The sequence below is a fragment of the Botryllus schlosseri genome, chromosome 3, assembly GCF_051294905.1.
Source record: "Botryllus schlosseri isolate E-star chromosome 3, Bs_hap1, whole genome shotgun sequence".
In the NCBI taxonomy this organism is placed as follows: Eukaryota; Metazoa; Chordata; class Ascidiacea; order Stolidobranchia; family Styelidae; genus Botryllus; species Botryllus schlosseri.
This window is the reverse complement of record NC_137238.1, coordinates 32,767,987-32,795,550: the sequence shown is the minus strand read 5'-3', so window position 1 is coordinate 32,795,550 and position 27,564 is coordinate 32,767,987. Positions and strand designations below refer to the sequence as shown.

The window sequence follows — 27,564 nt, the reverse complement described above, 5'->3', positions numbered from 1 at the left end:
ACTTTTATAGTTTTGACTCGAGTCAAGTCGAGTCATTTCAATTCACCATCGAGTCAAGTCCGAGTCCAAGTCAGCGAGCAGAGGGTCGAGTCCGAGTCATGGAATTATGACTCGAGTCCGAGTCCAAGTCATCGTGTTCACTGCTCAGTTTCCAGGTAAAGTCTTGGTAAACCCACTTATTATAACTCTGTTTGGTGATATCGAACGGTTCGCATTTAAAATATACCAATTTTCCTCACTCATAGCAGTTTCTGGTCGCATTTTTAAGTACCAGTACCAACAGACGAAATCCTAATAGTGTATTGGCTTCAGAATTACAATGAAATGTCGGTCTTGGCCGTCTGAGTCTCGAGTCAATGACTTGGTTCGAGTCATGCGGAATGACTCGAGTCCAAGTCGAGTCAATACACAGATTGACTCGAGTCGAGTCATTTCCGTATTTTGAAAAATGACGAGTCAAGTCGAGTCATCAGAAAATCGTGACTCGAGTCGGACTCGAGTCGAGTCATGACTCGAGTCATTACAACCCTGGGTGTCACGCCCCCCTTGTGGGCGTGGAAGCGTATGAAGGGGGCGCGAAGCCGCAGTCGACTAAATTTTTTTTCACGCCCTGCGCGGTTCATCCCTCTTTCCTAGTTATTGCTCTGAGTCTAGTACGAATTTCATATCCGAAAACTCTCTCTTCAACAGCCATAACCTTCAATGCCATAAATCTATAACCGTTGACGTTGCTAACATAATATTTGTTCTTTTTATTATTTTCTGATATCACGATAAGGGGGGCGCAAAATATTTCGCTATCATAAAGGGAGGCGTGTCCTAAAATGTTTGAGAACCGCTGCATAGCATAACCAATGGGAAAAAACAGTAGCTATCTGTTTGTTTTCATCAAAGACTGAGTTGTATGTTACTCACCAAGGTTTTCAGTCGGTGTAGTGACAGTATTCGACAGGGCAACATTTGTGGCAACTCCAAAATTATTCTTAGTTGTGGTTGAAGTCAGAATGTCTTCAATTGGCGTGCTACCAATCATTTGATCTTGGCCTGTCGGTAATACCAAGGGAGTTTGTGTCATTACAGGTGTTGTAACGCTCATTTTCTGTACTGTACCAATGTTTTCCTCTCTAGTCATTTCGAGCTGAGTTGTCCATTCCGATATGCTTAAGACAGTGACAGCATTGGATGGACTAGCATTAGTTTCCGATTCGGCAGAATCCTCAAGTACACGCGTGGAAGTATAATCATTTACTGTTTTTTCAATATTGATTTTATTACTGAGGTGTGAATCGAATTCACTAGTTGCTTCGAATTTTGCAGCAGTTGATTCCTCCTTCCAGGCGTCATGGTTACTATCAGTGATAAATGATACATTTTTGTCTCCATTGGCGACGGTGAGTATTGTTATATCGTTGGTTGTTTGCTCACGTTGATCTGATTCAACAGCTGCTGAAGAACGTTCACGGAATCCATCTGAAACATTTTCATGATAGGAAGACGTTGATTCATGGCCTATATATGAGACTGCTGTTGATATGTCTTTAGTCACTGACGCAGTGGAACTTTCGATCGATGGCTGATCCGGATTAGTGGTCTGTTTGCCGTTTTCGTCATATGTCGATCCTACGGTGTTTGTAGAAAAACTATCCCTGGTAAATGACGGAGTGGTTTGGTCAGATTCAGTTTCTTTTCTTGTAACCAAACTTAATAGGTCAATAACAGATGTCGCAGTAGATTCTTCACTCGCAGCTGTCGAATAGCGGGTTGATTCAGTGCCGAAATCTGCGTTAAAAAAGGAGATTTTGAAACAGAACATGCATGATTTAGGGTCATGATTAAATGACAGCAGAGTAATTCCCTGTCAACATGCAAATATTTTTTAAATCCGTCTCCACACCCTTTCAAATTTTTCTCCAAATTTATATATAACCATAGTCCATAGTATCTAGTTCTGAGTACAGCAAAATTTATTTCGGACAATTTCGTTGAATGGCCGCCGAGTTATTGCAGTTTGAAAAATGATGATTCTGTGATTACTCAACCAAGAAATTTGGCTACACAAAACCTGTGTATGATTGTAACTGATATAGCTCTGAGGTTACGTAGAGTAAAGGTTTGAATTTTATTTAGCAATAATTGTTGGTACATGTTCTTCACTTTCCATGAATTTCCCCGCTCCTCAGTATTGGGTCAAGGTTCAAAACACGATTTCAAAATTGGCATATGTTAAAATCAGTGATGCATAACAATTATTTTCAACTCATCTGGTGCAATTCTATTTAAACCAGGCGTCGTCAACATTCTGCGGCCCGCGACCTGATTTGAGATTTTGGAAGAAAGCTAAGAACACCAATTTGAAATGCTGATGTTGACTGCAATCTCTACATGTTTTTGTGTTGTTTCAAAATAAGCTATTCTCCTGTGCCCAACATCACTAATCGACACTAGCTAAAACGGCTCTGGTGATGGCAACAGCATTCCATCGAGGGATAATCGGCTGTTATGAATGGGCACATTGCATTGACTTGCAATGGCCCAAACACTGCCAAGACCAAGACGCTTAGAAAACGGCTCAGGGCAGTGGTTCCCAAACTGGGGAGCGCGCGCTCCTTGTGGGGACGCAACTGAAAAATTTTTGCGCTTCGCGCGATTTACCTCTAATTCATAGTTATTGCTCTGTGTATGGTCCGGAATTCATCTTATAGAACTCTCTCATCAACAGTCATAACCTTCCATGTCATCAAACTAGCCGTTGGGATTGCTAGCTTTCTGGGTGCATTTTGTGATATGACGATTTTTCAGTATCATAAGGGGGGGCGTGTCTAAAATATTTTGAGAACCACTGGCCTAGGGTTTTTCCACAAGATCAAGCGTTACGTGGAAACGGTCTTACATCTAGTAACGGATGTCACTAGTCCCAATATCGACTCCTTAGTCGCTGAAACGCGTTGCCACGTATCATGTACAGCTCACAGTTCAAAATAGCTCACCGTCATACTGACGTAGAGTTTTCGAACGTGGTTGCCTATTTTACATCGATATCGCATGCTGCCCTCGGCCTCTACTAAATTTGAAAAGTGGCCCGCGACCCGTTTTGAGTTGGCAACCCCTGATTTAAACCAAAATTCACATGCAAGGTGTCATATGAAAGCTGTTTCCAACTAGAATGCACGAAATTTAGTTTTATTATAGATATTCGACAGCAACATGGTTAAAAATATAATATGGTGCATAATGCAAAATAGGTCATTTTTTATTAAATTTTAATAAATATAATTCAGTGATTATCTGATTTTGCCATTATTATACTTCTTGTATGATAATGTGTTTCAGTAGTTAATCATTGCCATGCTCAGAAAGTACTTTTATTTATTGCATGTGCATCAGCTTGCAAGGGTGATTTTGGGTTTACTGACTATCAGTAATTCGAGTCAACAGACAAATAATATTTCAAATCGTCTTCAACCCTCTCGATTTCTCTGCAATATCATATACAACTAAAGTACCCTATTCTGAGTAGAATAGAATTTAATTACTATAACTTTTATTGATCGGTTCTTAAGCAATTGCAGTTTGAGGAATGAGGATTTCGTGCTTACTTAACCACGAAGTCTGATGAGTGGAAACCTGTGTATGATTATAACTGCTAAAATCATTACTTATACGGGCTCACGGGCTGCAGGTTGTAATGCTGGTAAGCCCTACTGGAATCTCGGTACGTTTTGCCTAATATAAAATGTGAGCAGCAATGATTCTCCGAGTTGAAGTAATTAATTAAATAATAATAAATAAATAAATAATAAAACATAGTGTGAACACAGGACAACGATTCCATATAGGCTGGTAAGCAATAATTGGTGGTACATGTTCTTCATTGACTAGGCATTCCCCGCCGCATTATAGAATTAAGGTTTAAATCTTGATTTGAAAATAGACAAACCAGTACACATGTATGTTAAAATCAGTGACGCGTAACGATATTTCTAAACTCTCATGGCACGACTCTATCTAACTCAATATTCATCAGCAAGGTGTCATATGAAAGCTGTTACCAATTAGAATACATCAGAATTGGTTATGATTGGAATATAAGACAGGAACACAGTTGAAAATATAATCTGACACTATATGCGGAACAGGTCATGCGCTAGTTAGAACGCATCTTTTCAATGAAGTTTTAGACAAGTGGCAGTCAAATATCACATACAATACCAATTCAGCAACGTTCTACTCTTTCCAAGCTTCCATTTGACACCTTCCACGAAAAAATCGGTTTAAATAGAATTACGCTAGGCAGAGTTGCATATTTGTTACGAATGGCTGACTTTGAAAACCTGATGAATTTGAATTTACATTTGACCTCTAACCCCCAGTAGTAAAGTTAAAAAGTTGGGTCTATCACAATAAGCATATTCAAAAATATCTTACTACAGAAATTTAAGTCTGCCTGGCTGCAATTTGATGACTATAATGTCAATTGCAATTAGACACAGGTTCCAAGCTGTATAGCGTCATGGCCGAGTGAGCACAAAATGTCATTTTTCAAATTGCAATAACTCAGCGAATCGTCCGATTTTCTTGAAACAAATTTCGTTATGCTTCAAATTTGATACCTGATCTATGGGAAAATTTTCAATTGGATCTAAAGTGTAGTGGAGACGGGCGTTTGCATGTTGAGAGGGAATTACTCAGCGTGAATTCGGTCGAATAAATTCAGGTCTGTAAATCGAATCGAACACTCATAATAAAAGGTGGCTGGCATTTCATCTTCCCGACATTCAGAAAAATCAATTCGGCAATACTATCATAGCCATGACTGGAGTCTCGACTGTTTTGCCTGATATATCAGGTGAGCACCGATGATTCTCCAAATTAAAGTAATTAAATAAAAAATTAAAACGTGGTGTGAGCACAGGACACCGATTCCATACAGGATCGTAGCAATAGCTAATATACAAGTCGCTAAGAATGATCAATTTGTAGGAACTCTTATCATACTGAGTAATTAACTAACTCTCATTTCATTACTGAGAACGCCAGACAAGTACAGCAACATTATAGATTGTAACCGCATAAATTGAAGCCTATTCTGGGTACACGCCCACGTTGCACTGTCAGCTGTCGACGCTTCAGTTGTAAGTCAAACACGCGTCTTCTTGGACGAAGTACGCTTTTTTGATGATAGCGAAAAAACAAATGACCGAATTTCCTATACCGAATACTAACACAATCGATTACGACAGTTAAAAACACATCAATGACAAAGATAACCAAGATAACCCTAATTACAACAATACGGTCGTAACTAATACACATCAAATATCACTCCTTTCAGCACAACGCGCTGTTCCAAATGAATCAAGCACACGTAGTTGTGAAATACCATCCATGCGTCACAATGAAATACCATCCATGCGTCACAATCAAGAAGCAGTGGCGTATGGCGAACTCATCAGAGGGTGAAATTATGCGGCAACATAGATAATAACCTACGGAGGTTAGTTATCTATAGCTACAGTTCATTTTTAATCAAAACAACAATAATAATGAACTGGCATTTTTTAAGCGTTCATGTCAGAATGCTAGCATTCCAACGGTAACACGCCAGGAATAAACGCAATACAACAAACAAACTATTAGGAATCGGAAGCTGAATTTCAGGAAATTCCGAAACAAGGACACGCTTGCCATGCAAGAGAGCAAGCGCTGTTTACATCTGCCTTTGGAGTGCAATGTTTATTTGCTATGCAGCACAATAGCATTGCACTGCGGTAGATTTCGATTAATACCAAATTCATCAAATTTCGCGATCGGAAAGTCAGACCAACTGGCGCACTACATTGCATTTGGGCAAAAGTAAAGAATGACGCAAACCTATTGCAGTGAGCCGTGCGATTTGGTTGTGTCCACAGCACTGTATGACACTATAGACAGACTGAATAGAGCAGGACTGCCAAACTCGAATTGCGTCGCGGGCCGGATTCAAGCCTTCAAAACGCTCGTGGGCAGGACCACCAGTCAACTGATTCCAAAATGTTTCCTCGCATCCGATCTTTTCACTCGAATACCGATTCTTTGTTCATTTATTAAAGTTGTGCTCACCGTAAATACTATTTTATTCAAATACAAATTTTTCGACGGCAATAACTCCGCTTCCACTGGTTGGAATTGAGCCAAACTTGGTGAGCATCGTTTCTATAGACAGCCTAACACTTTCATCGAGTGAACAGAAAATTTTCAAATTTCTTATCATTTATTTTTATATAACACTGGTCAACGAAATGAAAATTTTTTTTTAGGCAGAGCATCTGAGAGCTGTTTCTGGGGTTTTTGAGGTTGCTGATACCGATAATTCTGTCGAAGTGTGATATCGTCCCGATATTATCGGCGAACCGATAAACGGTCGGGCTCCAGTATATTCCATCTTTAGTCATCTGGTTAGAATACCAGACTTCTTTACACGCATTTGCGAGGAATAAGCATGATATCTCAAGAGTTACTCTCCATCTGGGGACTTGGAAGTACAGAATTACAGCCCTTGAGCTCCATCTCGCATTGCGTAGAGATGGAAGTTTATGCCATTTCATTAGTGGTAATCTACTATTTTCTGTGAAAGAGCGGCATGCTCTGCACAGCACATATAGATAAACTTAAAATCATCCCTCCATCCTCGGTTTTCTAATATTTTCATTTGAAATCCTGGCTTGATGGATTGTACCAAGTTTTCGTAGTATTTTACCATATCATCTCCAAATTTGTAGCTGAGAGTTGGATTTGTTGAGGATGTTGGATTGAAGAACTCTGATATGCTTTAAGAATCGATAATATTATGTTGGCAACCAATGTATTGTGGTTTATGAAAACCCTTGCTCATCACTGCAATTTGCAGTTTCACAACAACGCCATTATGCCGCCTAGTATGAACAGATGCTGAGTCACATATGATACGACATTTTCAAATTTTCATCATATTCCTGTAATCGGATTTCTAGACCGCAGAAAGTATGTTGCAGAAAGCCTTTTCGAACAACCAGTTCGATTTGTGTCAGAAAAATTGAAATTATACGATCTATACCAGTGGTTCCCAACCTTTTTCGACTCATCGCCCCCTTTTGAAGCTCCGCGCCGATCATCGCCCCCCAAATATTGGGAACCGAAAAACAGCACTTCGTCAGGCCCCAAAAAACGTTGGTCTTTGACCACATAGGGTGATAAACCAGACCCCCCTCAGCCAGTGGGCTTTTTGTCGCTACATATCGGCTATACCCAACTTCATTTACTGTTTGGTGGTAACCACCGTATTTCGCCTAAACGCGCGAAGCGCGAAAAATTTATATAATTCATGTTTGAATCAGTCAATATATGATCGGGAATTGCATAATATTCCTATCAATTTTATATCCTCTTTCTGCTCACGTAATCAGATTTTCTGGTAGAGCTGAGTGTGGTGTGTGTTGGAAAAGGTAGGACCCTAAATAATAATTTAACATCTTCGGGCGGAATCGTTGCTATATTGACTTCGTTACATGATACTCTTTCGTGACCTCCTATATCTGCTATGTCAGAAAGATATGGAAATCGTCAAAACGTACCAAACTAAAAGACGCGCATGATTTCAAATTGGTATTTCTTTACTGGAATATAATTTTTTCCTTGCGGGATGGCATTTGTCCTGTAGGGTTAAGGTCGCCAGGAAAGGAACATTCGGCGCCAGTCATTGAGGTGCCTATGGACAATTAAACATATATCTATCGCAGTTTTCGGTCAGCACAAGGGCATTCCTTTTCGGCCAAGGTCTTATCGCTGCTGATCGTTCTGGCATACTTCTCGGAGTTACATGGCCTCTAACTTCATATGTCTTGGTGCGTCGTGGACCAGTAATGGCCCACGCTGCCGAAGTCTCCCATTTCCATAAATCATTCGTATTTTTGTTGGGTGACTTGTATCCCAAAATGAAGATGTATAAAAATATTAAATCGCGCGCAGCGTGAAAAATTCTTGTAAATATTGCACGAATTTCTAAAAAAGTTACTCCATAATTTACGTTAATTCACGAAATAATTTCCGGCCCACTTCGAGTTCGGGCCCCCCACCCCAATTGGGAGGTTTGGGGTGCGGCAGTTACGGTCCCGCCTCCAAAAATAGCCCTTTTAACGCGCCATCGCCCCCTTCGTTGTTTTCGCCCCCCTATCGCCCCCTTCGTTATTTTCGCCCCCCTCCCTAGACGAGACCGCCAAATCGCCCCCTGGGGGAGTGGGGGCGATATCGCCCACGTTGGGAACCACTGATCTATACAGTCTATATGTCTTTGTCCTAATCGTCAATTAAGCGATTAGCTAATAGCTATCAACAATATACCAATGCAATCTTGAAAAATATACAATACGATAAACAACGCTCATAATATCAACAGCTTTCAGCTCTTCCCAGGTGAGTGATTGGCTGCTGACTTGAGCTGCTGGCCTGCTGAATGTTTTGAAAGGCACGCTTCATCGATTAAACATATGGCTCTTCTATTTATTGCATAAAATCAGCATGGCAGAGAGCTAATGCTTATAGATAATTTTGAGTGAGTTTAAATGAATGAAAGTGTATGGGGGGTGTCTTTCTACGAAAATGGGGGATTTGAAATCGTATTTTAACATACTTCTAATTCGAAATCTGACCAGAGCAATACATTTTTGAAAAGAACTAGTTTCATACTTCAAGATTCTGCAATAAAAAAAATTGGATAATTTTGTGATTCCAGCTGCACCTTAGGGCCTTAAACGCGAGTCCGGTCAGGGACCTGATGGGCTGGAAGTGGCACGACAGTGCGATCATATATTTGTATAACTAATATATGCTCCATGTAAATTGCACGTATAACGTTCTGCATTGGCGTTTTCGCTTCTGTCGATAGCAACTTTTTTATCCATTTTCCATAAAACTCTAAACCAGAGGTCTCAAACCCAAATGTGCTCGCAGGCCAGTTTTCAAGTTTTGACGATGCCGCGGGCCGCAGCATTTATAGTGGTATTCTATGTCTTTCCAAGCATGCCTTATTTGGCGGAAATGAATCTTCCTATTGAAATTGAGCCGATCCAGCAGACTATCAGTAAACACACATCGTCAAACTGTGATTTACTCAGAGGTGGTCAAAGTAGTCAAGAAAGCTACTCAAGTAGAAGTAGAAGTAGCGTCGAAAAAATCTACTCAAGTACGAGTGGAAGTACTTCTTCCGTAAGCCACCTAAAACTACTTGAAGTAGAAGTAGAATTGACTGACTTTAAATCTACTCAAGTAAGTAAGTAGTTTTGAAAACAGTCTTAATTCGTTCGTACGGATTGTCAAAAGCTGCAAATTGAGCTATGCGGAAGGTGCAGAGAGCTTGATTCGTATTGATGCATACCAGGAGTTGTCAATCTTTGACAGAATAAGCATTCTTTCGCATCATGGGATGCAAATTATAGTATTGATATGAAAATGCGATACTAACCCTTTGTTTACTAGAAAACCCCGTTTTAGAGAAAATCATGACATGGCGCCTTATTACCCCATATTATAAGGTCACAAGTTTAGGCGAAGAGCAATACGGAGAAGTTGTATCGGATACGGTTTCAACTATAGAATGTAAACGTATACTAATCGCGCAAAGTGTTGAAACTATAGAATGTAAACGTGGAATGGCAGCGACCGATTTTGCAGCTTCGTTCCGCTTCGCTGAAGCTTTGCTCGGACTTATTTTACGGCAGCTACTGTAGGATTTCTGGCAATCCAAAAGTTGTCTCCCAAAGCTCAGAATTTACTGAATCTGGTCTTGATCGAAAGCTACTGTCGCACTGATTCCGAAAATGTAAATAAAAATATGATCAGGCACTGAACCGCCCTCCAAGTCTGAATTATCGGCATTGTCCGAACAATCGAAGAGCCGCAATGGGTCATTGTTATGGTCATTGTTTTGCGGTCATCCGATTGTTCTGAACAATGCAGATTTTGGATGTTGAGGGTGGTTTTTCATCTCAGTACGGTGCTTCACCATATTTTGATTGATATTTTCGAAATCAGTGCGACAGTAGCTTTCGATCAAGACCGGATTCAGTAAATTCTGAGCTCTGGAAGACAACTTTTGGATTGCCAGAAATCCTACAGTAGCTGCCGTAAAATAAGTCTGAGTAAAGCTTCAGCGAAGCGGAACGAAGCTGCAAAATCGGTCGCTGCCATTCCACGTTTACATTCTATAGTTTCAACACTTTGCGCGATTAGTATACGTTAATAACAAATATTGTGGATCGTAAAATTTATATTTAGCGTAGCATTATTTCCGGAAAATAGAGGCATTACTATACACTTGCTTTTATGCTTCAACATGTATGTTCTGCAGACAAAAGAACTGAAAGTAATTAGAACTCAAAGTATGATACTCGGAATTGAAAGTGAAATATAAATACGACTTCTGAAAAGCGGAAAATATAATATTTCATGTCTTTTGTCCATAAAGCTTCAAAGGTGATCTGCTAAATCAGGTGTAACATTGAAAAAAGCCGCATTTTCTAGTTTAGCAGGACACGTCTTGGGCTGCTAGATTATGATATGATAGGTAATTGCTAGATTGCGAAACGGTAGTTTCAATTCTTATGGTGGGCCATATTGACTGTGATGAAATATTTGATATGGGCGACAATGCGGTGTGAGCGGAATCAAGCAATCCGGTACCTAAATGATATTCACTGATACTTACGTGAAAACATATTTGTCACTCCATATAACTATACTGAACTACTGTGCGCGAAGCGCAACAAAATTTCTGGGCTTTACTTGACTTTTATGAATATTAAATGTTGGTACTCCGTGAAAACAGCCCCGAAATTCCTCACGCTATCTTTTGTATCGAGAGATTAAACTACTTAGAACTACTAGACAAACTGAAAATAGCGTAAAGTAAGTAAGTAGATCACAAAATATTACGAAGTAGAAGTAGAAGTAGAGACAATCAGATCTACTTGAGTAAGTACCAGAAGTAGAGGAAAATTACTTGAGTACTTTTAAAAAGTAGAAGTACTTCGTTACTGACCACCTCTGGATTTACTCTTGTATAAATTTAGGCCTGGCCAGAAAAGAATCATCACATTTATAACTATTTGAATAGAATTGTTGTTATACTTGACATATAGACACCATATGGGCAGACAAATGTATGATGCCATCATAAAAGCTATCGGGTTATAATTTTGCAGCTACTATGAATATTTTGAATTAAACAGATTGATAATAGAGACTGATCTGATAGCAAAACATTTTTAGGTTGAGCATTGTAATTCAAGTCCTTGATTCGGGTATACTTCTGATAAGTAGGCTATTAATCTCATGGCCAAATATCTTCAAATATAGGAGCAAAAACAAATATAAATATAATATAAATATAGTAATGAATGTGTCCTAGTGATTGAAATGTCGAAACGCCGAACGGCCCATTGTTGCTACATCGTTGGAGCGTACCACTACGGTACTCGATACCTGTAAGTGGCCTTAATAACCAAAGATGTAACTGACAGATTGCCAATATTTGCCATAATTATAGTTGCTTAGTTAGCGAAATACCAAGCTGCGACCTTTTGATCTATTACTATTCCCCTGATACGCGATCAGTTTGTTTCGTCCATGATTCTAACAAATTCATGGCATTCCGAGTCACTCCGAGTCCACTCGAGTCATTTTTAGTTTGCCATTGAGTTAGCCCGAATCTAAGTAATTCTAAGAAATGTCGCGTCCAAGTCCTACTCACAAATTTCAGTCACGAATCTTCTAAGGGTCAGGTTTTGTCATCATGAATTGGAAATGTGGCGAAATAGTGAATCTTCCACTGCATGGTAGCGTTTGCAATTGATGTGATAGTGAAGTTTTATGAATACTTTCAGGCTTTCGGGGCAATTTAAGATGGGATTTTGACTTTATAACCTGAAAAGATATATGTGACACTAAAATATTTTCAAAATATTAAAAATCTAAAATGTCGTCGGGGGCCGCGTGTTTGAGACCTCTGCTCTAAACTCTGTCAAGTGTGCACTTTTTCCATTCTCGAATTAGAGAGAGTGAAACCACAACGGTATAGTCAGTTGGTTGTAATGTGGGCTATAAACATGCTCGAAATTTGTTGTATTGAGGGAGTATTTAACAGCTGAACATCAGTTACAAATGTGCTGGTTATAATGTAAGAATTTTTCTATCTACTCAGAATTGTTCGCGGGCCGGATGAAACTGTCCGGCGGCCAGATGCAGCCCGCGAGCCGTATGTTTGACACCCCTGGAATAGATTTAATAACTGTCCCTTGGAAGGTCTAAGCGTGATAGTGTAATGGTGATGGGTCTGGCTTCTTGATCGGTAGGTCGTGGGTTCGAACCCCGGCCTGATCGGGCCAATGGCTATAAAACTGATATCCGCAGCTATCCTACTAGAGCTAGGCGCTCAGCAATCACGGAAAGCCGTATCGCATCTCCGTCGTGAAAGCATATCAATGGTGAAGGCGAAAAGAGAGTACCCATCTCTCTCTCTTTCGCTCTCTCTTATGACTATGCTTCGACCTGAATTTACGAAGACAATGACAGGGTCCTAAGGAAGCGGAATGTCGTTATCCAAAAAAAAGCTTGCTTAATACTTGTCGGCTTTTGAGCACTTTAATTGTTTTAATAACGAAATGCAATGTACGGATGATTTACAGCAGGACTATACTCAAATAGTCTTAGCAAAGGTTTAATTACAAAAGTTTAGAATTTTCTGAGTTTCGTTCTCTTTGAATACTTTAGAGCAGGCGAGTCAAACTCATCTGGCCTCGCGGATCGGATTCAAACCTTCAGATCGCTCGCGGGCCGAGCCAGTCTAATGATTCCAAAATGTTACCTCAAAATCCCTGTCCTTGTGTTTCACGTCATGAACATGATAGTACATTACATTGTATTACGGATTATGGCAGTGGTTTCCAACATGGGCGAAAACGCCCCTACAGTGAGCGATTTTGAGAAACAAGGGGGCGGCTGTGAGGCGATATAGGGTGCGAATATCTTGGAACGCCCAGTGAAAGATATTTCATTGGCACGGTCAAAAATGCACGTGAAAAAAGGTCAACGCTATGAAAGTAGACGACGCAGAAACTACGGTTTTGCGAGTACTTACCACCTCGGAAAACGGTCTTTTTTAGTAAATTCGCTAACGGTCAGAGTTATGTGAATAAAGTTTCCAAATTATATGTCCTTCTTTATGGATCCGTAAATATGGGATGGGGGGGGGGGCGAATATTTGTGCATAGATATTGATAAGGGGGTGATGAGTCGAAAAAGTTTGGGAACCACTGGATTGCCGGTTCTATTCCAGCACACGTTTATTTTCAAACAATGGAGTTGGCAAAATACGATGGTTGAGTATACAGTTATAGTCGGCTAAAACGGTGGCTCTAACGACGTTATAAGTCTGCACATTTCTATGATCCCTTTGTTTCAGTCGTAATCTGACTTCAGCCCTGCATATGCGTTGTGAGGATTACAAGATATTTAAGTATGTAAACGCGGACGGTGGAATTTGATTCAATATTGAATCACGATTAGGGTTGTTCTGAAGGCCGGGAACTGTCAGAAATGACAGTGTTGTGCGACCAAGGATGCTTCGATTATATTTTTATGTACTAGCGGTTTCGTGTTGGCGTTTTCGCTTCGGTAGATAACAACATTTTGTTCATTTTTTGCATATAATAACCTAAACTGAGTATGCACAGCTCATTTCTGCCTTCTCGCAATTGGGTGTCAATGTCAGCGACTTGTTTCTAATAATGGAAAGAGTAAAACCACAACCACCACTGACGGTTGGTCATAAAGTTGCCTTTGAATACACATTCGACATTTTCCATGCTGAAAGGTCATTTTGTTAACAGTGTTCTTACGAAAAATTTCATATTTGTTAGAAATATGCTGGATATATCAACTGTTTTTCAATATGCTAAATTTGCTAAAATTGCGCGTGCTGCATGTTTGACACTCCTGCTTTAGAGTCATGCAAATATAATGTTATACCTAGGGTTGCATTTAAAACAAACGGTTGTTTAAAACACTTAGTTTAAAACATGTTTTAAACATTGTTTTAAACAAATGCCATTTAGAAAAAAACAAAATTGTGTTTTTTTCCAAAAGTTTTATAATTATATCGTAACCTGTCATGATATTTTCAAAAATCATATAGCATGAACCCTCGGACGATTTGCACACAAAATCGTCGACGCATACAATATGGTAGGAATGCCAATTACAGCCAATTACATTGAGCCACACCAATTCGTGTCGAGGATTTTGGATCCAAGAGCGCCGGAATGCGGCTTAAATCGGTCAGGGAGGCGAAAGATAAGAGACCTTGCGCTTCAACTGTTCAATGATTTGTATCCTTTGCGATCGACTTCTCACGAATTTGTCAAGCAATTGATGGCTTATGATATGAAAACAGGTGTCTTTCATGGAGATAGCTCATTTTGGGCACCCTGCATTACAGCAAATCCCATGATCTTTTGGAGTGACGTACATGAGGATGCACCGGGCATTTCTATGTTAGCCAAGACCTTACTATCATGCTCACCGCACGTGGCCTCGTGTGAACGACTATGGTCAGCAGCAGCTGCCACCGTTACCAAGTCAAGACATATGCTAAGTTGCGGAAGACTAGAAATGATTCTGAAGTTTAAAAGTCACCATTCGCTTGGAGAGTCTTACTGTCAGAAATCGAAAGACTTATTAAGGAAGTTGAATAGAATACTTGCGGAGTAAGAAGAATCTGAGAAGGTTATCGATGAAATCAGCGAAGCCGAGGAAGTACGCAGCGGAACTGACGATGATGATACACACCCTACGACTCTTTTGAGTCGTGTAAATGGTATATTCAGTCTGCTTGAAGGGCTGGACGATTTCATAACTCCGTCCATGATGCAGGATGACTTATTTATGGACAATATTGACGATGATGTCGTAAAAGTAAAGCAGTTGGGGCTCTATGCTGCTCAGTGTGCCGTGGAAGCCACTCAGTAATTTTTATTTTCAATAAAATATTCGTTGAACACAAGAATTTTCTTCGAGCATTCCATGCCGTGCAGTCGCAGTAATCACTGTATCGTCATTTTAGAAGGTATTCGTCATCATTAGGATATCATGGGTAGAAAATAACAAATAAAACAATAAAAATCATGTTTTAAACCAGGGCCATGTTTTAAACAAGGGCCATGTTTTAAACATGTGTGTTTTAAATTGATTTTTGTTTTAAACACAACCCTAGTTATACGGTATAACTACAGAATGCTGCTAAGCGGTATTAGCAAAGCCAATATAAGAAAAATTTATTTCTCGTTCTGTTAGCCACAGCTAGCGAGAGAATTGATATTGTTTTTATTTCTTGTTATTTCCTTGAATCTTGGATCTAAGGTGGTGAGAGTAACGAGTCGAAGGCGGTGGTCGCTGCTCATACAGATGCGCAATTTATTTGTTATGAAGTTCGTGTATGAAAACCATGACTCGCAGCTGTAAGTAGAGTAGACCCAAACAAATTGCAAATGTGCAATGCCTAATTGAGCGGGAAGTTTATTTGGGAATCCTTCCTTTCACCCAAAAATCTCTATTGTGTATTATCACAGAATAATTTTGACTGCACAGACAAGGCCCGTATTTAACATTGAAAATATCCGCATTCCAACCGCGGCTCCCAAGTTCAGTAGTATTGATTTAAACGGACGGATATCAGTGAAATGTTATGTCCCTATATGCTGTTTCATCGCGAAGAACTCTTAAATGAGCGCACAGCGATGCAGGCTCAAGTGCTCTCGGTGATATCACTGTAATACTGAACGGCGTCTGCAATACAATCAGAATTTTCGAGCATCATTCCTGAAATCACCAGACCTTAAAATTAGCATCGTAACCAAATCTGATAACAACATCTACGCACGTTCCACATGATTTACCGTATGCTGTATGCTTCTACTACCATACTTCACTGAACGCCCGCTGACTACACCACACAATGCATTTTCAATGTCATGTATTATCCTAGTATGGGGCCTACCAACATGTATCACAGGACAGTTATATATAGATATCTCGTGATGTACACTCAAAAATTTCAAGAATATCCACGCAGTGTAGTTCACTGACTGTAAATAGTTCATATAACATAGATATTCGGATTGTTTCACGTTACTCACCAGAGTTATCTGTGTCAGTTCTTCCAATGCCTGTAAATGAAACGATATTAAATGTTTCCGTGAAGATCTCGTGACACGAAGTGAGAGTAGCAAGGTCAATGCCATGTACTCTCAGCGAAAGAGTGTGTAAGTCCATCCGCGTACCACCTCCGATATACGGGTGTTATTATTTGCCCATGGCACACGCAGACAGAACCTACCCCAGACTTATACCGCGTTATAAATCGAGTATAACATTTCAATTCAAATTATTCATGCACGTGGGAACGTAGGAAGGTATGCACGTAGTAACGCAGGATTTATGGCCGCGATATAATTCTGAGTTAGTTCTGTTTTCGTGTACACCCTTTTCGGCCCCCTTGGGTGTGAATAACACTGTCTCGCCAACAGTGTGACATTCGGTTCAATGAAGCTTGAATCCTGACTCGTTCCTTATTGTCCTACAAGACGATTTGCTTACCAACCTGAGTTAGTAATTTATGTTTTGCTATATTCCCAGATATCCCGCGTTGAAAGTCGAAAGACGTTTTAGAAATGCTCTTTAAAAGAAGCCGTTTACGGCGGTGGAATTTTCACACTCCGCCTTTCACATTAGCGCATGCAATTGGATACCCAATTACATAACGAAATAAAACTCAGTATAAATATATGTTAGCTTTCCCTGTCTGAGGAATAACCACGAACAATAATCATCGAAGCAAGTTTTTGTTGCACTTAAAATCGTGGGAAAGTTGCACTTAAATTAAATAAAAGTTGCAGTAACAAGTTGCATTTATAAGTTTTTAGATATATTGGGGTATGACATGTTCGAAAAGTTTTGAGGTTTGCAGGGTATCTGCTTGTTTCGTTCCTTTCTTCGTTATTCAATCGATCATAAATACATTTTAGGTTCTAGGTTTAAAAATTACATGACGGTGTTTCGCTATTCGCTCGTGCTGAGCTGTCAAAATTGGTGCTTTCCTATTTCACGGACGGCCTGCCGAGACTGCCGAAAATTATATGTTTGCCGGTACGCAGAAAGAAAATAACGCAATGCGGAAATATTATTTCGGAAAAAGCCAAACATCAGAGCGACTAACCATAAAACAAGTTAGGTACCACAACCCAAACCCGCTGAAAACTTTAACCAGGGCATTGCAGCAAAAATCAGTGTTGGCGACATTAACACAATCAATAGCCTGAAAAGGTGACCAAGTAATAATGTAATTATCAGCAGTCTCGTTTGGGCATCCGTCGAAGGGGAAGGACCTCAAATTTATACGAAAGCGAATCAATCAAGTGATATATATATATATATAGTTCAGGGACTGTCGTGCTTGGTTGTGTTTTTTTAACATCTAGCTTGCAAGCCATTGTATCATAAATAACTTTAAGATGCAGCTAATCCATCACCTAGCTCTTCGATGAGCAAATCGAAGAGGAAATCATACTAGAAATAGTTTTAGAGCAATCACGCCTTTACATTTTGCGCAAGACTTGCTAAAAACTGCAGTAAAAAGTTCCATGAAGAAAATAGTAAAAGTTGCAATATAAAACTTCTTCAAACAGCTTAGCACACTACAGTACATGCATTCTGCGCATTTAGGAAGGTCCCGGAAGCTGTAAAAAAGTTGCAAATGTTGCAAAAACTTGCCCTAATGATCATCTGTTGGCTACAATTACAAATAAAGTTTCGTCCGTTTGTTGCGAATGGTGTTGAAGCCGAACGTCACGATGTCATGACATGGCTATCGAGGAATATTTTTCGATGATGAAACAATGATTGCAAGCGATAGTCTATTTATTTACCTGACACTGTTGTATGTCAGTAATTGATATACAGGTCAAGATCGTCAGTACTGTGAACTGTGGATAAGGACACGAAATAGCCTAGTAAACCGAGACCCGACTAAGTCAATCGCTTATACTAGGTTTATGCTGCTCACATTGTTGATGGTAAATTAGGCCATTACTACAGCATCAATTAACTGGAATTGGAAGCGAGATGATAGTAATTTTTACACCTAATTGCTGATTGCTCCCTCCCCGTCGCCTATTTGTGCCCGTTGAAGGCGATGAGTGGATATAGGCGTATCTACTCACATTACCCAACACTATCTTAATGTTTGAGAGACTATACTACAAGTCGATTCGACACCTTCAATTCGTTTCGTTCTATCGTAATGTTGTGATGTCTCGAGTCGATGAATAATATAAAGAATCCTGCATGTTGCCATGTATTTAGATACCAACTACAGTCAGCTTCAGACATCTCAAGCCTACGATTTCCACCAAAGATGTGGAATTTTCAAGCATCAACAACAAGTTCTATTCGTTTAGAATACCGTGTTCAGAGATCTTAGTCACACTGCAACAGAAAACCTTTCGCCTTGTTTCAATTATAAAATTACTCGCACAGCATCAACCGAAGCCAACACACGGATAAACACAAAACTACTTGTTTGTCGCAGTTAACTGTATGGTGACTTTTCAGACGATGTTTCGCAGCTACTTCTTGAGAACATATGGGATACATCGGATTTGGGGTTCGTTTCTTAACGTTCGTATCTGTTTATTTAAAAAAAAAATATCAAGCGGGATCCCAGTCCCGCTCACCCCACAATTATACTGCAGTATTCGCAATAAAATGATGTTAGTAGCTTACCTGTGAAATCTAAAATCAAGATAAGAAGCACGAGAAGCTTTCGGTTCGGAAGTTCTTGCATATTGAGTTATTCATATTTGTAGTCGTAGTAAATAAAATTCTCCATCTCAACTATATAATCTAAGAGAAGATTATAAGATTTCTGCGATCAAACATTGTAAATATCCGCTGAAAGTCCCAGCATCCTCATTACTTTTGCAAAGCATCGTGGCTACTGATGCGCACTGTTGTTTGTATATACCTAGCTCTCACGAATATCGTATATGGCTAATCACATGAAAGCAACGCTTCGCTGCTATCGTGATGTCGCATGAGCTACGCAAGCCTCATGAAGCGCATAACGTTTATACAATGACCTGCATATCCTCTGAAGGACCATGGTCCTTATAAGTAGGTTACTTAGTACCGACGAATGATTGAAGATATATATATCTGGTCGTGCACCATACATGTATGAAATCATGTGCATTTCACGCAGGTGCCTGAAATCATCACAAATGATTTATGTCATGGAAGCACACAATCTCAAGGTTATGATATGGTATTAACACTATAATTTTAGTGCAACAGTACGTAATGAGTTATTTGGGATAGCCTGCGTACTATCATACAATATAAATTCGCCGATTTGTGCTTTCACACCCATTTCAACGGTTGTAAATGAGTAGAGTAAGATATACCCCATGGGTGCAGTGGGTTCTGCTATCGTGTACCTTCCCAAGAAATCCAAAATGCTGGTACTTGCAAACAGTACACACTACAGCCCATGGATATATATCTTTATCATGATTGGTGTGTTCAACTCCTATTCACCCATTGGAAGGCATGTGAAAGCACAATTAGATAACTAAAAGGGACGGTAACTCGATTCACATCCCCCGGTATGGTGGAATTCTGATGAATACACCAATTTTTACACCCATGGCTTTACAGTGGTTAAAATATCACTTTGCAGCAGGGAAGTGGATGGATCTAGGGTGAACTTCTCACCCTTCACACTTTCATTTATGTGCCTTGGAGTCGACTTTTATCAAAATACACCAACCAAGCTGTGAAATAAAAGGAATTCGTGTATACCATCTAAAATAGTACATTAAACGCTCTCTTATTCGAAATTCCATGCTCTTGACGTCATATTTGATGACACGTTTGTTGATATACAGTGTTCTTTCCAATTCTCTACTAGTTGCTGACGATTACCCCGACGAGTGTCAGCAGAAAATATTCGGGATATCGAAATCGCTCAAACTTACTAAACTAAAAGACGAACACGATTTCAAATTGGTATTTCATTACTCGCTAATAATTTTTCCCTGCGAGATGGCATTTGTTTTGTGGGGTTCAGATCGCCAGGACAGGAACATCCGGCGCCAGCCATTAAGGCGCCTATATGGACAATTAAACATTGTATATATATATCGTCGATATCGATGTTTTCGGTCAGCACGCGGGCAGTCCTTTTCGGTCAAGTTCTTCTCGCTGCTGATTGTTCTGGCACTCTTATCGGAGTCGAATGTTACATGGCCTATAACTTCATATGTATTGGCGCGTCGTGGTGCGGTAATGCGTCTTTTTGTTGGGGGAAGGGTACCAAATAGTCGAAGTCGAGATATTTGGCAACATTATATCTAGGGCTATCATATTTTGGAATCGGGAAAGGAAGACACTTTTTCAAACTTTTTCAAACTTACAATACTCGAGTAAATTCTGGAAAAATGGTAAATTTTTCCCGATTTTGTGGTTGGTTGACTGAAAGAAAAGGTCAACTTTCCGGATCAATTGCAAAAGTACAGTTTTTCTTTCACACCTTACGTTGGTTAACTAAAAAAATGTCGGCAATTTTGTTCGAACCACGAATTTCCTATTCAGCGACATTTATGCCCTGCCCATTTTCACTCGAAGCTATCCACTATCTTAGCTCTTAAAGCTGTTAAGGAGGACGTATTCCCAAAAAGGAGGACATCTAAATGTCCTCGGCGGACATTTTGAAAGAATCTGAAAAAGGAGGTACATAGTAATAAATCGCGTGGAATAACGCACATGTTACAGCCGTTCAATATTTTATTAAGTTAGAACTAATAACCCCAACTACGACTTCGATGAAAAGAGATACAAAATCTAGGTTAACGCGCGCCGACGACCGTGCTGCTCAATCGATCTTTCTCATCGTGTGTCAAGGCTGGAGACTGGTTGATCAGCGCGCGGGCGCGGCGATTACAGGAAACGAAATGACCGAAAGAAATGAGTCATATCACATAGGATGGAGTGAAAAATGAAAAATTTGAATTCATGAACAGTGTTTTGATATTAGGTGCCAAATCGTAAATAAATAAATTATATCATAGTTTCAGGTTCGCACAGCCTCTAGTGGTCGTGCATTTTCACGGAACGAGCCCAAAATAGCCAGTTAAGCCATATCTTGATAACTGCTTACACTAGAAAGGTAGTTTTGGACTTAGATCAGGGGTGTCAAACATACGGCCCGCGAAGCAATCATGAGGGTGACCGAGGTCACAGAAGGCCGAGTTAAATGGGCCGTATTCACTGGTAATATATGTGCTTATATATTGCTATCGACGTATAAGGATATTTCCAAGTCAAGGTAGCACGCACTCATTCCTTTTCTTTTTCAACAGTTCCAACCGTCATAATATCTTTAATATGTAATGTGAGTTCATATAGGTCTAGAAGTTGTTGGAGAAGCTTGATAAATATTATTACCTTCGCCGATAGTTCCGAGTCGCAAGTCGATATTACTTAAAATTATAGTTATCCATTACAATGACCATTTTTGACTAAACACCGAGTTAAGTCTGAGTCTGAGTCCAAGTGTTGGAGCAAAGGGTTATCGTCTCGGGAGTTCGAGTAAGGTTTATTTCACTTAATTTTGAAACTTACAGATGATATCCAAGTCCTCGCATCACGGTTGTAACCAAGTCACAAGGCTCCGAGTCACAAGTCAATCTCACTTTTACTGTTTTGACTCGAGTCAAGTCGAATCATTTTCAATTCACCACCGAGTCCAAGTCAGCGAGCAGCCCTACTGAAATATCGGTACGTTTTGCCTAATGTAACATGTGAGCAGCAACAATTCTCGAAGTTGAAGTAATTTATTGAAAAATACTAAAAAACGAAGATGTGCGTGAGTATAGGACACCGATTTGATAGGCTACAGGGCGCGCAAAGGTTAAGTCATGGTATTATTATATTGACAGCTCAGTTTCCAGTTAAACTCACTTTTTATAACTCTACTTGGTGATATCAATGATATATATACGATGATGGAAGAGTCACATACAATCACTCAAACCACAACTATCGAAGGTATGTGGTCTATTTCACCGCCTTAGCTACACTCTGCCAGTCAGCGTGCTGTTGATACTAGTCAACACTTTATTCCTATCAAAGTTACAATACGGAATTCTTTGTTGGGGTGCTGCCTGCAAGAATGCAATTGACCCACTGCAAAAACTTCAACATTGGATCATCCGTATCATTGCCAAAGCCCCACGGGGACCTGGATGTGTAACTGATAAATCGCTTCTCAAAAGATTCGGTGTTCTAAACTTAGAAGATATATGAGGAAGCTAGAAATTGCAAAGTTTATGTATCAGTTCCATTGCGGTGAATGTCCCTGAAATTTCAACGACTACTTCACATCGGAGACAAAAGCGCACAAGTACAGCACACGCGAGTAGTGAGGGTTGAATCGATCGGTACGCACCAATCAGAGAGCGCCACGTCATCCTAATTGCCACGCCCATTTTCATGCCCTAAGGGTACATTCATCAGCTACGTCACCTGTGCCACATCATCAAGCGCCACGCCTATAGTGCCACATCATCCATCCATTGCTATATCATCGCTGCATTGATTGCCGCATCTTCATACTTTTCTCAGATATTGTATTATGTGTGTTTAGGACTAATATCATCCATCCATATTTTTTAAACTTGATTCTATGTGTACAAGTTACGGTTTCTGCAGTTTCCACATTTTACGACTTATGATTGCCGCGTCAAAACTTACATTGGCACTTTACTCAGTCTCCTTGAAATAGCATTGTATAGTGTACGAGTTCATTTTATTTCGAAAAAAGAGCATATCAATGATATCGTTGATCGTTATTGCATCGATTCACTAGCTGAAATCCTCCAGATCGGTTGATGTTTCGAGGTACACCGCTTTGCTGCCGTCCGACACTGCGATCCGATTTCTTGCGTTCGATCTGACCGTTTTGTTTGATGTAGCGATCACTGCCTTGTAGTATATACGATACGAGCGGAAGGTTGGGATTATGAACAACTACGCTAGGCGAATAGATGACGAATTCATCAGCTCGCAGTATAACCGCTACCTGTATAATGTTTGCATGTCGAGTATAATGGTATTTAACTCGGCACTAAAATGCCAGCGGAATAGCCGCAGGGATCCGGTTCTCGTTGCTATAATTAAACGAACACCTTCGCCGCAGGTACGCGATCACCGACGTTATAATGATAGGGACAAATTAGGCGCATGAAAGCGAGTCTAATGAATATAACGACAGACAACAAGTTAGTTGAAAAGTAAAACTAATCGTGACCGATGCAAGACGGCGTGAAACGGCGCATTCGCTCGATTCTTGTAGTGACCACAATTCATACGATTCAGTCCTTTTCATGTCACTAGAATAAGGGTGATTAAACCGACAGTGAAACGCCGCTTCACAATTGCAAGTTAGTGTAATGCAAATTTTACCCCTTCAAGGGTTATAAAAGTATGGACGGCAAAAGGTATAATTTTGGGTCGACATGGTGCCTTAGCTATCTATCAATAGGTATGTAATATTTGTTGAAATAGTTGCTATTGATCATAGACCAAGCTTGCTTTCAGAGCTGGAAACTAAACGCATATGAAAATTTACCTAGGTGTTCCCCACACGCATCAAATGTAGGCCTACTCAAGTGTTTATGAGGTGGCGAATAGTTCGACGGTTGTTGGCATGCAAGGACGTCACATAGAATTGTGGAGTTTTCTGTAAACTATAATCCAGTGATCTATTTTCAATCACTATATTTTTCATTAATCTAAACTAAGTACTGTTAGTAGGCAAACCCTAGGAAAGTATATCCTCTGATAAAAGCAGGAGTAATTTGTTATCCGTGAAATAAATAGATGGTGCGACTCTAATGGACATAAAGAAATGAAAATTTTGTAAAGTAGATATTTTTCGGTATGCTAAATTCGGCTACGCGGTGCTAGACTTCTTGGCCGCATGAAATAGGATGTTTTAGCTTCAACCTCAACGCATTAGCACACCGAATTTAAATATAGGCGATAAATAATATACAGTAGCTCCAATTTTAATGAAAAAATAAAAATAAAAAAGCGTGAAAAATTGCATTTATCCTGGAACGCACCAAGAAAAACCGTATGAATTTGTAAAGTAGTTAGAAAACTACACTATTCCGCTACACTAAAGACTTAAACAATCCGGATTTTGTATGGTGTATACTAATTTTACATTGCGGAGTATTCAGTAAAGTTCAATCCAGTGAATTCGCGTAGGCTATGCATACAAATGAGGAAAGTTACATCAGCGCGTGTTATTTTACGACTTATGATTGCCGCGTCAAAACTTACATTGGCACTTTACTCAGTCTCCTTGAAATAGCGTTGTATAGTGTACGAGTTCATTTTATTTCGAAAAAAGAGCATATCAATGATATCGTTGATCGTTATTGCATCGATTCACTAGCTGAAATCCTCCAGATCGGTTGATGTTTCGAGGTACACCGCTTTGCTGCCGTCCGACACTGCGATCCGAGTTCTTGCGTTCGATCTGAGCGTTTTGTTTGATGTAGCGATCACTGGCTTGTAGTATATACGATACGAGCGGAAGGTCGGGATTATGAACAACTACGCTAGGCGAATAGATGACGAATTCATCAGCTCGCAGTATAACCGCTACCTGTATAATGTTTGCATGTCGAGTATAAGGGTATTTAACTCGGCACTAAAATGCCAACGGAATAGCCGCAGGGATCCGGTTCTCGTTGCTATAATTAAACGAACACCTTCGCCGCAGGTACGCGATCACCAACGTTATAATGATAGGGACAAATTAGCCGCATGAAAGCGAGTCTAATGAATATAACGACAGACAACAAGTTAGTTGAAAAGTAAAACTAATCGTGACCGATGCAAGACGGCGTGAAACGGCGCTTTCGCTCGATTCTTGTAGTGACCACAATTCATACGATTCAGTCCTTTTCATGTCACTAGAATAAGGGTGATTAAACCGACAGTGAAACGCCGCTTCACAATTGCAAGTTAGTGTAATGCAAATTTTACCCCTTCAAGGGTTATAAAAGTATGGACGGCAAAAGGTATAATTTTGGGTCGACATGGTGCCTTAGCTATCTATCAATAGGTATGTAATATTTGTTGAAATAGTTGCTATTGATCATAGACCAAGCTTGCTTTCAGAGCTGGAAACTAAACGCATATGAAAATTTACCTAGGTGTTCCCCACACGCATCAAATGTAGGCCTACTCAAGTGTTTATGAGGTGGCGAATAGTTCGACGGTTGTTGGCATGCAAGGACGTCACATAGAATTGTGGAGTTTTCTGTAAACTATAATCCAGTGATCTATTTTCAATCACTATATTTTTCATTAATCTAAACTAAGTACTGTTAGTAGGCAAACCCTAGGAAAGTATATCCTCTGATAAAAGCAGGAGTAATTTGTTATCCGTGAAATAAATAGATGGTGCGACTCTAATGGACATAAAGAAATGAAAATTTTGTAAAGTAGATATTTTTCGGTATGCTAAATTCGGCTACGCGGTGCTAGACTTCTTGGCCGCATGAAATAGGATGTTTTAGCTTCAACCTCAACGCATTAGCACACCGAATTTAAATATAGGCGATAAATAATATACAGTAGCTCCAATTTTAATGAAAAAATAAAAATAAAAAAGCGTGAAAAATTGCATTTATCCTGGAACGCACCAAGAAAAACCGTATGAATTTGTAAAGTAGTTAGAAAACTACACTATTCCGCTACACTAAAGACTTAAACAATCCGGATTTTGTATGGTGTATACTAATTTTACATTGCGGAGTATTCAGTAAAGTTCAATCCAGTGAATTCGCGTAGGCTATGCATACAAATGAGGAAAGTTACATCAGCGCGTGTTAACTAGTTGTATTATGTAGCTTGCAATTCATGCAAGCTTCGAAACTTCCACACTGAGTCTTTTAAAATAGATAGAAACGAAAAAAAGTAATCGAAAAAATTTACGAAGTTTGGATGCGGCATATTTAGGTTTTCTAAAAATTATTCATACCCATGACTCGAACTATTGTTAACTAACTTATCATGTTCTGAAGTCTCATACATGCACCGACTCTGTGCATTCAATGTAGGGGTAGCTGACTTGGAGACAGAAAAACACACATATTTGACCGTAACATGGTCTTAGTATGAACCGACATGCATTCGACTTGTGGAAAATGTGTCGCACACTATTTCACCGAGATTACAACCCTTTCGCTGTTGAGTTTTAGAAAATATTATACCCACATCGCGACTTCTTTCAAAAACAAAACGATGGCCAATGCTTGAGAGAGCAAATTTGCTATTTTTCATTGCCAAATATTGTGCTTTCAATTCACACATGGATTATTGGCAATATAATTTTACTTAACATATTTCTTTCAATTCCAGGCCTATTCAGTCCAATTAACGGCCACAAAGCTGAGTCCTCGACATCTCGTACTAGCGCACCATGAAAATGGTGACCTGCAGTCATGGATCGTGGCGAATGGCTTCCGCATAAAGGGATCGTCTCACAATGAAGCGACACCATTTGAGATCGTGCTGGATCTTCTCTATTATGTTTGTGACCTCACATATCCAAAAGTTTTCCAGATACTCACAATTTTGGATGAAATATTCGAGCGACATCGAACTGTCCTAAACGCAGTCTCCAAACGTCTCCGCTATTTGCACTTTTTCACATTTTATAACACCTTAAGTAGTACTTAACAGTTTTAGTTTTAAATAAAATACGGAATATAAACTAATCGAAAAATTCGGTTTTTGCGTGCATCTGTTTTGCGGGAGCGTATAGCACGTACCTATACATAGTCAACTTTAATAACTGAATTACCATGCTTAACATTGAATCCCAACTCTAAACTTGATACGTAGATGTAGGACATTATGGCAATGCACCATGCTAAATTTCATCACACATCTAATGATGGAACACCTTTAAAACTAACGCAGTCGAATACCGACTTTTACGCGTATCTGTTTTGCGTGAACTTAGCATATACCTATACATAGTCAATTTTAATAGCAGAATTACCGTGTTAAACATTGAATTCCCACCTTGAAAGTTGGTACGCGGTTATAGGACATTATAAAAATGCACCAAACCAAATCCCATCAGACATTTCATGATGGAACAACTTTAAAACTAACGCGGCTCTACATCAACTTTTTGCGTACATCTGTTTTGCGGGAGCGTATAGCACGTACCCATACATAGCCAACTTTAATAACGGAATTACCATGCATTGAATCCCAACTCTAAACTTGATACGTAGTTGTAGGGCATTATGGCTATGCACCATGCTAAATTTCATCACACATCTAATGATGGAACACCTTTGAAACTATCGCAGTCGAATACCGACTTTTCGCATATCTGTTTTTCGTGAA

General features: G+C 39.7%; 2 protein-coding genes and 1 long non-coding RNA gene across 3 annotated transcripts in view; all 3 read right to left on the bottom strand.

The window, feature by feature from the left end:
- LOC145435419 (uncharacterized) overlaps window positions 1–19,036 on the bottom strand; it is a 41,163-nt gene extending 22,127 nt beyond the window's left edge. Inside the window, exons 1-4 of the mRNA XM_080312695.1 lie at window positions 18,847–19,036; window positions 16,203–16,232; window positions 1,111–1,779; window positions 916–1,044 (exon numbers count right to left, since the gene is read on the bottom strand). Of these exons, the coding sequence (XP_080168821.1) occupies window positions 916–1,044; window positions 1,111–1,779; window positions 16,203–16,232; window positions 18,847–18,907 (889 nt within the window). The 5' untranslated portion in view covers window positions 18,908–19,036. The remainder of the gene's footprint in view (window positions 1–915; window positions 1,045–1,110; window positions 1,780–16,202; window positions 16,233–18,846) is intronic.
- Window positions 1–27,564, bottom strand: part of LOC145436560 (uncharacterized) — a 164,858-nt gene that overhangs the window by 35,645 nt on the left and 101,649 nt on the right. The gene's annotated exons all lie outside the window — the stretch shown is intronic.
- LOC145435087 (uncharacterized) lies at window positions 12,983–16,196 on the bottom strand. The gene is made up of 2 exons (XR_013913705.1): window positions 15,287–16,196; window positions 12,983–14,037 (listed from the first exon to the last, which is right to left on the bottom strand). It is a non-coding gene; the product is annotated as an uncharacterized LOC145435087 (long non-coding RNA).